This window comes from Chiloscyllium plagiosum, unplaced genomic scaffold, assembly GCF_037043375.1.
Source record: "Chiloscyllium plagiosum isolate Xiang-an unplaced genomic scaffold, Cpla_swu_hap1 HiC_scaffold_7, whole genome shotgun sequence".
Classification (NCBI taxonomy): domain Eukaryota; kingdom Metazoa; phylum Chordata; class Chondrichthyes; order Orectolobiformes; family Hemiscylliidae; genus Chiloscyllium; species Chiloscyllium plagiosum.
In genome coordinates this window covers 114,181,086-114,196,489 of record NW_028270145.1, presented here as the reverse complement: position 1 = coordinate 114,196,489, position 15,404 = coordinate 114,181,086, and the positions used below count along the sequence as shown (strand labels likewise).

General features: G+C 56.4%; 1 protein-coding gene across 4 annotated transcripts in view; it reads right to left on the bottom strand.

Moving 5' to 3' along the window:
• Positions 1-15,404, bottom strand: part of spega (striated muscle enriched protein kinase a) — a 396,078-nt gene that overhangs the window by 258,027 nt on the left and 122,647 nt on the right. For 3 of the 4 annotated variants that reach the window (XM_087989397.1, XM_087989394.1, XM_087989396.1), the window contains exon 2: positions 4,003-4,045. The exons of the other annotated variant lie outside the window; for it this stretch is intronic. In XM_087989397.1, coding sequence (XP_087845523.1) covers positions 4,003-4,045 — 43 coding nt within the window. The remainder of the gene's footprint in view (positions 1-4,002; positions 4,046-15,404) is intronic. 4 annotated transcript variants of the gene reach the window in all.

Sequence of the window (15,404 nt, the reverse complement as noted above, 5' to 3'; positions counted from 1 at the left end):
TTTTCCAGCAACACATTTTTAAGCTCTGATCTCCAGCATCTGCAGTCCTCACTTACGCCTTGTATCCTAAATGTGTTCAATGAGCCCTCACACAGAGGCTTGAACCCATGTCCCAGAAAGTTATCTTGGGCTCGAATAAAAACAGAAAATATTGGAGAAACTCAGCAGATCCGGTGGCCTCTGTCTAAGAGAGGAAACCATGTTTGAAGTCCAGGAAGGGGTTTTGATCAGAAACCCACGTCGATGATGAGGTTAGATTGAAGCAGTTGGGAGAGAAGAAGGTCGAGAGGGAGATCAGACAGAGGTTCTCAACATTATGAGCAGGGCAGAATAGATAGCGAGGGACTGCTCCTGCTCACAAAGAAGGCAAGATCAAGAGGGGTATTGACTTAGATCGAGGCATAGAGTCATCCAGCAAGGATTCAGGGCCAGGGCCCTTGACTGCCGGGAGGTGCTGACTGAAAGGACAGTACAGACAGCATTCCTAGGAACTTTCCAAAGGGAATTGCAAGATACACAAGGCCCTGGAGGGTTGAGGGGAGACAGGAAAGAGAGAGTAGAACTGGTCGGAGAGTTGTATCAAAGAGCCAGCTCGGATTGATATCACTGAATCCCAACAGTGTGGAAACAGGCCATTTGGCCCAACAAGTCCACACCAACCCTCCAAAGAGTATCCCATCCAGGCCCATTTCCCTACCCTACTACTCTACATTTACCCCTGACTAATCCACCTAACCTACACATCCCTGAACACTATGGGCAATTTAGCTTGGCCAATCCACCCTAACCTGCACAGACCTGGCCCAAATGTCCTTTTTTCTCCATGCAGAGAGACTGTTTTTGGTGTCAGTACGGAGCCCCTACTGTTGTCCTTGTTAGGAGGAGCTCAGTGCCGGGATGGATACCTGCCCCTTTACTGAGGATCCCACAATCCCAGTCACAGCCTGACCCAGACGGAACTAAAATCCCCCTCCTCCGCAAGATTCCACCCAATCCTGCAGCTCCTAGTTAGAGTCGGAACATACCCAGAGATCTTCCAGCAACTCCATCACTTGGAAGTTCTCATCCAACATCAAGACAATCATGCACACACCAACATATACAGAACAGTAGCAGGAAGCCGTTGGATTACTGATGGCTCTTTTGAACATGGGAAACAGGAGCAGGAGTAGGCCATTCAGCCCGTCGAGCTCACTGATGGGATAGTCTGATGATGAACAGCAAGTGCCTACTTATTCCCATTGCCTCCCATCCCCTCATTAGTCAAGATTCCAACTAACACTGCATGGTAAATAATCCGGGATCCCGCCCTCCACCACTCCCTGGGGAACTGGTTCCCACAGGTTCACAACTCTTGGGGAGAAAAACCATCTTCTCCCCATCTTTGCCTCTTATTTTCCAGCTATGTCCCCATGTCCCCATCTTTCACACAACAGGAAGCATTCTTCCCGAATCCACCAGTCACACCCCATCGTGCCTTTGGATGTCTCAATGTCTTTGAAAGGCATAACTCTGAGAGAGCAGCCAATTAATCTCACTGGGCTGTTATCTCCCTCCAACCCTTCCCCTTTGAGCATTTCTGCAAATCTCTCTCAAAAGTTGGAGCACACAGTGTTGGAACACATGTCACAGAGTCATAGCGATGTACAGCACAGAAACAGACCTTTCAGTCTAACCCATCCATGCCGACCAGATATCCTAACCTAATGTACTCCCATTTTGCCAGCACTTGGCCCATATCCCTCTAAATCCTTCCTACACATGAACCCATCCAGATGTCTTTTAAATGTTGTAATTGTACCAGCCTCCATCACTTCCTCTGGCAGCTCATTCCATGCACGTACCACCTTCTGTGAGAAAAAGTTGCCCCTTAGGTCCCTTTTAAATCTTTCCCCATCTCACCTTAAACCTCTAGTTCTGGACTCCACCACCCCAGGGAAAATACCTTGTCTATTTATCCTATCCATACCCTTCATGATTTTGTAAACCTCTATAAGGTCACCCCTCAGCCTCTGACGCTCCAGGGAAAACAGCCCCAGCTTGTTCAGCATCTCCCTATAGCTCAAATCCCCCAACCCTGGCAACATCCTTGTAAATCTTTTCTGAACCCTTTCAAGTTTCACAACATCTTTCCGATAGGAAGGAGACCAGAAATGCATGCAATATTCCAAAAGTGGCCTAACCAATGTCCTGTACAGCCGCAACATGACCTCCCAACTCCTGTACTCAATACTCTGACCAATTAAGGAAAGCATACCAAATGCCTTCTTCACTATCCTATCTACCTGTGACTCCATTTTCAAGGAGCTATGAACCTGCACTCCAAGGTCTCTTTGTTCAGCAACACTCCCCAGGACCTTACCATTAAGTGTATAAGCCCCGCTCTGATTTGTTTTCAAAAAATGTAGCACCTTGCATTTATCTAAATTAAACTCCATCTGCCACTCCTTGGCCCATTGGCCCATCTGATCAAGATTCTGTTGTAATCTGAGGTAACCCTCTTCGCTGTCCACTACACCTCCAATTTTGGTGTCTTCTGCAAACTTACTAACTATACCTCTTATACTCACATCCAAATCATTTATATAAATGATGAAAAGCAGTCGATCCAGCACTGATACTGTGGCACACCTCTGGTCACAGGCCTCCAGTCTGAAAAACAACTCTCCACCACCACCCTCTGTCTTCTACCTTTGAGCCAAGTGTTGGAACACATGTTGCCCATTTATTCTTAATGCTGCTTGGAGACCCCTGCCTTGGCCACCATGTTTTAAGGGAATGGCTCCCCTGGTGGTGACTTTATGGATGTGTGAGGCAGAACCTTGGTCAAAAGCCTCAACTGCATTCCATTCCATCAACCAGAGGAAAGGATATTGTCCCCATTGCTGTAGGATGGCACAGCCCAGAAGAAGACTATTCAGCCCATTGTGCCTGATCTTTGAAAGATCTATCGAATTAACCCCAGAACCCCAATCTCCTCTTCCACCTCAGCAACGCCATTTCTTTTTCTTGTTAGTAATCACATTTTGAATTCTAGAAGTTTTGATTGAATCCATGAAAACATAGAAACATAGGCGCACAGGGACTTTTGAGCATGAGTAGGCCATTCAGCCCTTCGAGCCTGTGGGACCATTCACTTCAATCTCACTTCAACCTTAATTTCCTATCCCCCTCCCGTGATTGTGGACTCCACTCCAGCTCACAGCAACTCGCTGTGTGAAAAGAATAATTCATCTCACACTCCCCTCCCCCGACTCAATTCTCTGGGAATATGAGAAACAGCAGCTAGAGGACAATACTGAGCACCTGTCAGTGCAAACTGCTTCATATGACCTTCCTCATCCACACCCTTCCCAACGTCAATGCAAATTCCACCGAGCTTCTCCAAACGGAACGATATAAATAACTTAAAACGACAAAGAATGGGAGAGCAGGCCAACATGGACAGCTCCTGAGTTTTGAAGACTGAGGGGAATCTCATAGAAATCTATAAAACTCTAACAGGAAGTAGACAAGGTAAACACAGGAAGGATGTTCCTGATGACCAGGGAGTCCCGAACCGGTTGGGGGGGGGTCACAGTCTAAGGATACAGGGTGGGCCATTTCAGATGGAGATGAGGAGAAATATCCTCACCCAGAGAGTGGGGAGCCTGGGGAATTCTCTGTCACAGAAAGCGGTTGAAGCCAAAATATTAAATGTTTTCCAGAAGGACTTAGATATAGTTCTTAGGGCTAAAGGGATCAAAGAGTATGGGGGAAAGCAGGAACAGATGACTGAGTTGGATGATCAGCCATAGTCATACTGAATGGTGGAGACGGCTCGAAGGGCTGAATGGCCTACTCTTGCCCTATTTTCTATGTATCTATGTTTCTCCTTCATAGAGCTGGCACAGGGATGATGGGCTGAAGGGTCTCCTCCAATGCCATGAGATGCTTCCATGCTGCGAACAGCATGGGCAGTCAGAGCGAATGCGCACAGAGGTTAAGTACAATGCAACGCACCATGAGTTAGTCGTCCAAACGTGCGGGTAGGGTGCCCAGCTTTCTGTAAGGGAACAACAGGAGGTTAGTGACAGTCACAGGCACTCCAGCAGCAATGTACAGAGCGGTCCCAGCCTCAGCTACTGGGTAACTGGGTAAGCATTCCGCTCTCACTCTCACTGCTCACACAGGTACAAAGGCTCACAGACAACTCACAAACTCCAGCACTCACTTCAGACTCAGAATCATAGGATTACTAAAGTGCAGGAAGCCATTTGGGTATTGTGCCTGTATTGCTTCTATCCCCTAATGCCCTTCTCCTGCCATTTCCCCATCTCCCTGCTCACCATTTCCATCCAGATAACCATCCAATCCCCCTCTTGAATGTCTCGATTGAACTTGCCACCATCTCATTTCCAGGCAGTGTGTCCCACACCCTAACTACTCGCTGGGTGAAAATACTTTCTTCTCACTTGCTTCATTTGTACATCACTTTAATTCCATGCCCCTCCAATTCTTGCTCCTTTTACAAACAGGAACAGTTTCTCCCGATCTCTCTCTATCCAGTCCCCGTTCATGATGTTGAAAACCTCTATTCAATCTCCTCCCAGCCACCTTCTCTCGAAGAAGAACACTCCCAACTTCCTCAATCTCTCCTTATTACAGAGGTTTCTCATTCCTGGAACCATTCTTGTAAATTGCTCTGCACTCTCTCCAATACACTCTCATCTTTCTGATAATGTGGTGCCCACAACTGTATAACACACTCCAGCTGAAGTCTAACAAGGGTCTTGTACAAGTTCAACATCATCTTGTACACTACGTCCCTGTTCATAAAGCCAAGGATACTGTAAGCATTTTCAGCAAGTAGTTAGGGTCTGGAATGTGCTGCTTGGAAATGTGGGGAAGGTAGGTTTAATTGGGGTATTCAAGAGGGGCATTGAATGATTATATGGATAGAGGTGGTGAGTGGGGAGATGGAGAAATGGCAGGAGATTGGCAAGAGGGCTGAATGGCCTCTGCACTGTAATGATTCTGAGTTTCAAAATTACAAATCAGAGCAGAAATGAGAAGCTGGTGTAGGCCATTCAGCCCATCGAGCCATCCAATAAGATCACAACTCATTCTCAAGCTGACTTTCCTGCACTATCCCTGTGCCCCTCAACACACAGAATTGCAATGCCAAGATGGGTCAGGTGGCAGTTTGACCTGCAGAGAGATGGCAGAGATCTAGTGGAGCAGCTTTTGTTTGCATGATCAGTGATTCCAACAGGACATATCACCACCCCCCCCCAACCCGCCCCCAGCCTGGTCCTGAGAGGATTCAGGAACACCATATGGTCCTGAGCTCTAACTGAGTCCCATCAGCCCTGGTGGTGGGACCATCCACCTCCCCAACATCCATCACTTCCAACTGGGAACCCCAGGCACTGACTCCTCACTGAGAGACCTCCCCTCCCCAGTGATACAGATGGATAAGAAATGTGCAGCTAACCTCAGTGACCCAGAACATTGCCCCCTGCCCTATGACTAGGAGAAAGTGAGGACTGCAGATGCTGGTGTATCAGGGTTGAAAAATGTGGTGCTGGAGAAAAAAACACAGCAGGCCAGGCAGCATCCGAGGATCAGAAGAATCGACATTTGGGGAATAAGCCCTTCTTCAGGAATTCCTGAAGTAGGGCTTATGCCCAAAATGTCGATTCTTCTGATCCTCGGATGCTGCCTGGCCTGCTGTGTTTTTTTCTCCAGCACCACATTTTTCAACCCTGCCCTGTGACTGTCAGTCATGAACTTTAACACATGAACAGGAGCAGGAGTAGGCCGTCTGGCCCTTCAAGCCTGCTCTGCCATTCGATAAGATGATGGCTGATCTTTCTGTGGACTCAGCTCCACTTACCCGTCCTCTTACCCTATCCCTTAATTCCTTTACTGTACAAAAATCTACCTTTGCCTTAAAAACATTTAATGAGGAAGCCTCAGCTACTTCCCTGGGCAGGGAGTTCCACACATTCACAACCCTTTGGGTGAAGAAACTGCTCCTGAACACAGTCTGAAACCCACTTCCCCTTATTTTGAGGCTGTGCCCCCTGGTTCTTTACAGCACAGAATCAGGCCATTCGGCCCATCCTGCTCCATATCAGCCCTCCTGAATCTCACTTTCTCAGCATATCCTGTTCTTCCTGTCTCCCTCAGCTCTTCATCCGGGTTCCCCTCCAAGGCGCCTCAACCATTCCCCATGGGAGTGAGTTCCACCTTCTCACTAATCCGTGGCTGAACAGAATTCTCCCAGATGTCCCGACTACAGGTTGCTGTATAACGCTGCCCCTTGAGTTCTAGACTTGCCCGGTCTGTCTTGAGGGATTTGCTGACAAATCCGTCTGGGTGACTGTTGAGAATGTGCCGGGTTTATCCCGGACACAAGCCGTTTCCTCGGTTACTGTGGGGTCGGTGAGAAGGGAGCCGTCGAGTGAAGGGGTTTCTCTGGGGTCTGTGTTGCATGAACGGGGGCAGAGCCACAACGGGTTGTAGAATCAGGACTAATGGTACGCCTGGGGGTCAAGGTGAATCTGAGAAAGATTACTGTATCTGTACTCTCAGTATTATCCACTTTGATCTTGAAGGGAACTGCGTTTGTTACAGTTTCATTCTTGGCAGGTGAGTTTATTTATACGGCTGATTGGTAAGGCAGAGGAACACAGGGGATAGGAGCAAACGTGAGCCATTCGGCCCTTCGAACCTGAACTAGCATTTATAGAGTCATACAGCACGGAAACCAATCCACACCAACCATGCTCCCAAACTAAACTATTCCCCTCTGCCTGCTCCTGGTCCATATCCCTCCAAACCTTTCCTATTCATGTTCTTATCCAAATATCTTTTAACCGGTGTCAGTATCCACCACCTCTGGCAGCTCATTACACACGAACCACCCTTTGTGTAAAACAGCTGCCACTCATGTCCCTTTTAAATCTTTCTCCCCTCACCCCTTAGTTTGAACTCCCCCACCTGAGGGAAAAGACCCTTGTCATTCAGCCCATCAAAGCCCCTTGGGATAGCATGGCAATGGCTGATCATTGAGCTCTACACCCTAGTCCAATCCTCTCCCTGTATCCCTCAGCTCCTTTAACCACAAAAAGAAGGTGAGGACTGCAGATGCTGGAGATCAGAGTTGGCAGTGTGGTGCTGGAAAAGCACAGCAGGTCAGGCAGCATTTGAGGAGCAGGAGAGTCAAAGTTTCAGGTATAAGCTCTTCATCAGGAATGAGGGTGGGGGTAGGGGGCTGGCAGATAAATGGGGGTGGGGGTGGGGTTGGGGTTGGGAGAAGATGACTGGGAAGGTGATAGGTGGGTGCAGGTGGAGGGGCAGGGGTGATAGTGACAGCTATTTCTGCCATCACACCCTAGTCCTGTCAGGTCATGGGCTCCTTCCAAAACCACCTACCCATTCCCTCCCACTCTCAGCTCTCGTTACCACTCCTTCAGCCTCTCTTCTGTCATGGTCCCCTACCCCTTTCATACCTCGTTCTGTCTCTGAGCTCCCCCTCCACCCATCCTCTCACTCCCCACCACATCTTCAGCAAATTATACCACATTTCCAGGCTGTTCCCCTGACCAGTAGCCCCACCCCCATGCAGTCTCTTTCCCGTAAACACTCTCCCTGTGCAATCTCCCCCTGTGCAGTCTCTCCCCATGCAGTCTCCCCCTATGGACTCTCCCCCTCCCCCTTGCAATCTCCCCCCTGTGCAGTCGCTCCCCTGTGCAATCTCAGGACACTCCCCCTGTGCAGTCTCCCCCCTGTGCAATCTCCCCCCTGTGGACTCTCCCCCTGTGCAGACTCCCCTGTGGACTCTCCCCCTGTGCAATCTCCCCCCTGTGGACTCTCCCCCTGTGCAGACTCCCCTGTGGACTCTCCCCCTGTGCAATCTCCCCCCTGTGGACCCTCTCCCCATGCAATCTCCCCCCATGCAATCTCCCCCTGTGCAATCTCCCCCCTGTGCACTCTCCCCCTTATGCAGTCTCCCCACGTGCAATCTCCACCGTGGACTCTCCCCCTGTGGACTCTCCCCCCCGTGCAGTCTCCTTACTGTGCAGTCACCCCCCGTGCAATCTCCCCCCGTGGGCTCTGCCCCTGTGCAGTCTCCCCCCCTTGCAATCTCCCCTGTGGACTCTCCCCCCATGCAATCTCCCCCCCTGTGGACTCTCCCACTGTTCAGTTTCCCCCCTGTGCAGTCTCCCCCCTGTGCAATCTCCCCCCTGTGGACACTCCCCCTGTGCCATCTCCCCCCTGTGCAGTCTCCCCCCGTGGACTCTCCCCCCTGTGCAATCTCCCCCATGTGGACTCTCCTCCCATGCAATCTCCCCCTGTGCAATCTCCACCCCTGTGGACTCTCCCCATGTGCAGTCTCCCACCTGTGCAATCTCCCCCTGTGGACTCTCCCCCTGTGCAGACTCCCCCCTGTGGGCTCTCCCCCTGTGCAGTCTCCCCACTGTGCAGTCTCCCCCCTGTGGACTCTCCCCCCTGTGGACTCTCCCCCCGTGCAATCTCCCCCTGTGCAGTCTCCCCCCCTGTGCTGTCTCCCCCCTGTGGATTCTCTCCCTGTGGACTCTCCCCCCCTGTGCAATTTCCCCCTGTGGACTCTCCCCCTGTGCAATCTCCCCCCTGTGGAATCTCCCCCTGTGCAGTCTCCCCTCTGTGCAGTTTCCCCCCTGTGCAATCTCCCCCTGTGGACTCTCCCCTGTGGACTCTCCCCCCTGTGGACTCTCCCCCTGTGCAGTCTCCCCCCTGTGCATTCTCCCCCCCTGTGCAATCTCCCCCCTGTGCAACCTCCCCCCGTGCAATTGCCCCACTGTGGACTCTCCCCTCTGTGCAGTCTCCCCCCTGTGCAATCTCCCCCCTGTGGACTCTTCCCCTGTGGACTCTCCCCCTGTGCAATCTCCCCCCTGTGGACTCTACCCCTGTGCAGTGTCTCCCCTGTGCAGTCTCTCCCCTGTGGACTCTTCCCCTGTGGACTCTCCCCCTGTGCAATCTCCCCACTGTGGACTCTCCCCCTGTGGACTCTCCCCCTGTGGACTCTCTCCCCATGCAATCTCCCCCTGTGCAATCTCCCCACTGTGGACTCTCCCCCTGATGCAGTCTCCCCACGTGCAATCTCCCCCTGTGGACACTCCCCCTGCGAAGTCTCCCCCCTGTGCAGTCTCCTCACTGTGCAATCTCCCCCCGTGCAATTTCCCCTCGTGGACTCTCCCCCTGTGAAGTCTCCCCCCTGTGCAGTCTCCTCACTGTGCAAGCTCCCCCCGTGCAATCTCCCCCCGTGGACTCTCCCCCTGTGGACTCTCCCCCTGTGAAGTCTCCCCCCTGTGCAGTCTCCTCACTGTGCAGTCTCCCCACTGTGCAATCTCCCCCCGTGGACTCTGCCCCTGTGCAATCACTCCCCTGTGGACTCTCCCCCTGTGCAGTCTCCCCCCTGTGGACTCTCCCACTGTGCAGTTTCCCCCTGTGCAGTCTCCCCCCTGTGCAATCTCCCCCCTGTGCAGTCTCCCCCCTGTGCAATCTCCCCCCGTGCAATCTCCCCCCTGTGGACTCTCCCCCTATACAGTCTCCCTCCGTGCAACCTCCCCTGTGGACTCTCCCCCCTGTGCAATCTCCCCCCATGGACTCTCCCCTTGTGAAGTCTCCCCCCTGTGCAGTCTCCTTACTGTGCAGTCTCCCCCCGTGGACCCTGCCCCTGTGCAATCGCCCCCCTGTGGACTCTCCCCGTGTGCAGTCTCCCCCCGTGGACTCTGCCCCTGTGCAATCTCCCCTGTGGACTCTCCCCCCATGCAATCTCCCCCCCCGTGCAATCTCCCCCCTGTGCAGTCTCCCCCCTGTGTGCTCTCCCCCCTGTGTGCAGAGTCCCTCTGTAGACTCTCCCCCTGTGCAGTCTCCCCACTGTGCAGTCTCCCCCCTGTGGACTCTCCCCCCGTGCAATCTCCCCCCTGTGCAGTCTCCCCCTGTGCAGTCTCCTCCCATGTGGACTCTCCCCACTGTGGACTCTCCCCCCGTGCAATCTCCCCCCTGTGCAGTCTCCCCCTGTGCAATCTCCCCTGTGCAGTCTCCCCACTGCGGACTCTCCCCCTGTGCAGTCTCCCCCTGTGGACTCTCCTCCTGTGCAGTCTCCCCTCTGGGCAGTTTCCCCCCTGTGCAATCTCCCCCTGTGGACTCTCCCCCTGTGGACTCTCCCCTGTGCAGTCTCCCCCGTGTGCAGTCTCCCCCCTGTGGACTCTCCCCCTGTGCAGTCACCCCCTGTGCAGTCTGCCCCCTGTGCAGTCTTCCCCCTGTGCAATCTCCCCCTGAGAACTCACCCCCTGTGCAACCTCCCCCCATGCAATTGCCCCACTGTGGTCTCTCCCCTCGTGCAGTCTCCCCCCTGTGGACTCTCCCCTCTGTGCAATCTCCCCCTGTGCAGTCTCTCCCCCTGTGGACTCTTCCCCTGTGGACTCTCCCCCTGTGCCATCTCCCCCCTGTGGACTCTCCCCCTGTGGACTCTTCCCCTGTGGACTCACCCCTGTGCAATCTCCCCCCTGTGGACTCTCCCCCTGTGGTCTCTTCCCCTGTGGACTCTCCCCCTGTGCAATCTCCCCCCTGTGGACTCTCCCCCTGTGGACTCTTCCCCTGTGGACTCTCCCACTGTGCAGTCTCCCCCCTGTGCAGTCTCCCCCTGTGCAATCTCCACCCCTGTGGACTCTCCCCATGTGCAGTCTCCCACCTGTGCAATCTCCCCCTGTGGACTCTCCCCCTGTGCAGACTCCCCCCTGTGGGCTCTCCCCCTGTGCAGTCTCCCCACTGTGCAGTCTCCCCCCTGTGGACTCTCCCCCCTGTGGACTCTCCCCCCGTGCAATCTCCCCCTGTGCAGTCTCCCCCCCTGTGCTGTCTCCCCCCTGTGGATTCTCTCCCTGTGGACTCTCCCCCCCTGTGCAATTTCCCCCTGTGGACTCTCCCCCTGTGCAATCTCCCCCCTGTGGAATCTCCCCCTGTGCAGTCTCCCCTCTGTGCAGTTTCCCCCCTGTGCAATCTCCCCCTGTGGACTCTCCCCTGTGGACTCTCCCCCCTGTGGACTCTCCCCCTGTGCAGTCTCCCCCCTGTGCATTCTCCCCCCCTGTGCAATCTCCCCCCTGTGCAACCTCCCCCCGTGCAATTGCCCCACTGTGGACTCTCCCCTCTGTGCAGTCTCCCCCCTGTGCAATCTCCCCCCTGTGGACTCTTCCCCTGTGGACTCTCCCCCTGTGCAATCTCCCCCCTGTGGACTCTACCCCTGTGCAGTGTCTCCCCTGTGCAGTCTCTCCCCTGTGGACTCTTCCCCTGTGGACTCTCCCCCTGTGCAATCTCCCCACTGTGGACTCTCCCCCTGTGCAATCTCCCCCCTGTGGACTCTCCCCCTGTGGACTCTCTCCCCATGCAATCTCCCCCTGTGCAATCTCCCCACTGTGGACTCTCCCCCTGATGCAGTCTCCCCACGTGCAATCTCCCCCTGTGGACACTCCCCCTGCGAAGTCTCCCCCCTGTGCAGTCTCCTCACTGTGCAATCTCCCCCCGTGCAATTTCCCCTCGTGGACTCTCCCCCTGTGAAGTCTCCCCCCTGTGCAGTCTCCTCACTGTGCAAGCTCCCCCCGTGCAATCTCCCCCCGTGGACTCTCCCCCTGTGGACTCTCCCCCTGTGAAGTCTCCCCCCTGTGCAGTCTCCTCACTGTGCAGTCTCCCCACTGTGCAATCTCCCCCCGTGGACTCTGCCCCTGTGCAATCACTCCCCTGTGGACTCTCCCCCTGTGCAGTCTCCCCCCTGTGGACTCTCCCACTGTGCAGTTTCCCCCTGTGCAGTCTCCCCCCTGTGCAATCTCCCCCCTGTGCAGTCTCCCCCCTGTGCAATCTCCCCCCGTGCAATCTCCCCCCTGTGGACTCTCCCCCTATACAGTCTCCCTCCGTGCAACCTCCCCTGTGGACTCTCCCCCCTGTGCAATCTCCCCCCATGGACTCTCCCCTTGTGAAGTCTCCCCCCTGTGCAGTCTCCTTACTGTGCAGTCTCCCCCCGTGGACCCTGCCCCTGTGCAATCGCCCCCCTGTGGACTCTCCCCGTGTGCAGTCTCCCCCCGTGGACTCTGCCCCTGTGCAATCTCCCCTGTGGACTCTCCCCCCATGCAATCTCCCCCCCCGTGCAATCTCCCCCCTGTGCAGTCTCCCCCCTGTGTGCTCTCCCCCCTGTGTGCAGAGTCCCTCTGTAGACTCTCCCCCTGTGCAGTCTCCCCACTGTGCAGTCTCCCCCCTGTGGACTCTCCCCCCGTGCAATCTCCCCCCTGTGCAGTCTCCCCCTGTGCAGTCTCCTCCCATGTGGACTCTCCCCACTGTGGACTCTCCCCCCGTGCAATCTCCCCCCTGTGCAGTCTCCCCCTGTGCAATCTCCCCTGTGCAGTCTCCCCACTGCGGACTCTCCCCCTGTGCAGTCTCCCCCTGTGGACTCTCCTCCTGTGCAGTCTCCCCTCTGGGCAGTTTCCCCCCTGTGCAATCTCCCCCTGTGGACTCTCCCCCTGTGGACTCTCCCCTGTGCAGTCTCCCCCGTGTGCAGTCTCCCCCCTGTGGACTCTCCCCCTGTGCAGTCACCCCCTGTGCAGTCTGCCCCCTGTGCAGTCTTCCCCCTGTGCAATCTCCCCCTGAGAACTCACCCCCTGTGCAACCTCCCCCCATGCAATTGCCCCACTGTGGTCTCTCCCCTCGTGCAGTCTCCCCCCTGTGGACTCTCCCCTCTGTGCAATCTCCCCCTGTGCAGTCTCTCCCCCTGTGGACTCTTCCCCTGTGGACTCTCCCCCTGTGCCATCTCCCCCCTGTGGACTCTCCCCCTGTGGACTCTTCCCCTGTGGACTCACCCCTGTGCAATCTCCCCCCTGTGGACTCTCCCCCTGTGGTCTCTTCCCCTGTGGACTCTCCCCCTGTGCAATCTCCCCCCTGTGGACTCTCCCCCTGTGGACTCTTCCCCTGTGGACTCTCCCACTGTGCAGTCTCCCCCCTGTGCAGTCTCCCCCCTTGCAATCTCCCCTGTGGACTCTCCCCCCGTGCAATCTCCCCCTGTGCAGTTTCCCCACTGTGGACTCTCTCCTTGTGGACTCTCCCGCCCCCCCCCCCCCGATGCAATCTCCCCCTGTGGACTCTCCCCCTGAGGACTCACCCCCTGTGCAATCTCCACCCGTGAAATCTCCCCCCTGTGGACTCTCCCCCCGTGCAGTCTCCCCGTTGTGGACTCTCCCCCTGAGGACTCTCTCCCTGTGCAATCTCCACCCCTGAAATCTCTCCCCTGTGGACTCTCCCCCTGTGCAGTCTCCCCACTGTGCAGTCTACCCCCGTGCAATCTTCCCGCTGTGGACTCTCCCCCACTGTGCAGTCTCCCTCTGAGGACTCTCCTGCCTGAGCAATCTCCCCCTGTGGACTCTCCCCCTGTGCAGTCTCCCCCCTGTGCATTCTCCCCCCAGTGCAATCTCCCCCTGTGGACTCTCCCCCACTGTGCAGTCTCCCCCTGAGGACTCTCCTGCCTGTGCAATCTCCCCCTGTGGACTCTCCCCCTGTGCAGTCTCCCCCCTGTGCATTCTCCCCCCAGTGCAATCTCCCCCTGTGGACTCTCCCCCACTGTGCAGTCTCCCCCTGAGGACTCTCCTGCCTGTGCAATCTCCCCCTGCGGACTCTCCCCCACTGTGCAGTCTCCCCCTGAGGACTCTCCCCCTGTGCAACCTCCCCCCGTGCAATCGCCCCTCTGTGGACTCTCCCCCCCCCCGTGCAGTCTCTTCCCTGTGCAATATCCCCCTGTGGACTCTCCCCCTGTGCAGTCTCCCCACTGTGCAATCTTCCCCTGTGCAGTCTCCCCCCTGTGCAATCTCCCCGCTGTGGACTCTCCCCCTGTGGACTCTCCCCCTTTGGACTCTACCCCTGTGCAGTCTCCCCCCGTGAAATCTCCCTCCTGGGGACTCTCCCCCTGTGCAGTCTCCCCCCTGTGCAGTCTCCCCCCTGTGAGTCTCCCCCCTGTGGACTCTCCCCCCTGTGGACTCTCCCCCCTGTGGACTCTCCCCCCGTGGACTCTCCCCCCTGTGGACTCTCCCCCTGTGGACTCTCCCTGTGCAGTCTCCCCCCTGTGCAGTCTCTCTCCCTCCTGTGGACTCTGCCCCCGTGCAATCACCCCCCTGTGCAGTCTCCTGCCTGTGCAATCTCCCCCCTGTGGACTCTCCCCCTGTGGACTCTTCCCCTTTGGACTCTACCCCTGTGCAGTCTCCCCCCATGAAATCTCCCTCCTGGGGACTCTCCCCCTGTGCAGTCTCCCCTCTGTGCAGTCTCCCCCCTGTGCAGTCTCCCCCCTGTGAGTCTCCCCCCTGTGGACTCTCCCCACTGCGGACTCTCCCCCCTGTGGACTCTCCCCCCGTGGACTCTCCCCCCTGTGGACTCTCCCCCTGTGGACTCTCCCCCGTGCAATCACCCCCCTGTGCAGTCTCCTGCCTGTGCAATCTCCCCCTGTGCAGTCTCCCCCCCTTGCAGTCTCTCCCTGAGGACTCTCCGCCTGAGGACTCTCCCCCTGTGCAACCTCCCCCCGTGCAATCGCCCCTCTGTGGACTCTCCACCCGTTCTGTCTCCCCCATGTGGACTCTCCCAGCGTGCAATCTCCCCCTGTGGACTCTCCCCCCCCCCCGTGCAGTCTCTTCCCTGTGCAATCACCCCCTGTGGATTCTCCCCTTGTGCAGTCTCCCCCCTGTGCAATCTTCCCCTGTGCAGTCTCCCCCCTGTGCAATCTCCCCCCTGTGGACTCTCCCCCTGGGGACTCTTCCCCTTTGAAATCTACCCCTGTGCAGTCTCCCCCCGTGAAATCTCCCTCCTGGGGACTCTCCCCCTGTGCAGTCTCCCCCCTGTGCAGTCTCCCCCACTGTGAGTCTCCCCCCTGTGGACTCTCCCCCCTGTGGACTCTCCCCCTGTGGACTCTCCCCCCGTGGACTCTCCCCCCTGTGGACTCTCCCCCTGTGGACTCTCCCCTGTGCAGTCTCCCCCCTGTTCAGTCTCTCTCTCCCCTGTGGACTCTGCCCCCGTGCAATCACCCCCCTGTGCAGTCTCCCGCCTGTGCAATCTCCCCACTGTGGACTCTCCCCCCCGTGCAGTCTCTCCCTGTGCAATCTCCCCCCTGTGGACTCACCCCCTCTGCAGTGTCCCCCCTGTGCAATCTCCCCCCTGTGGACTCTCCCCCAATGCAATCTCGCCCTGTTGACTCTCCCCCGTGTGCAACCTCCCCCCGTGGACTCTTCCCCCCCGCCGTGCAATCTCCCCCCTGTGCAGTCTCCCCCCCTGTGCAGTCTCCCCACTGTGCAGTCTCCCCCCTATGGACTCTCCCCCCTGTGGACTCTCCCCCCTGTGGACTCTCCCCCTGT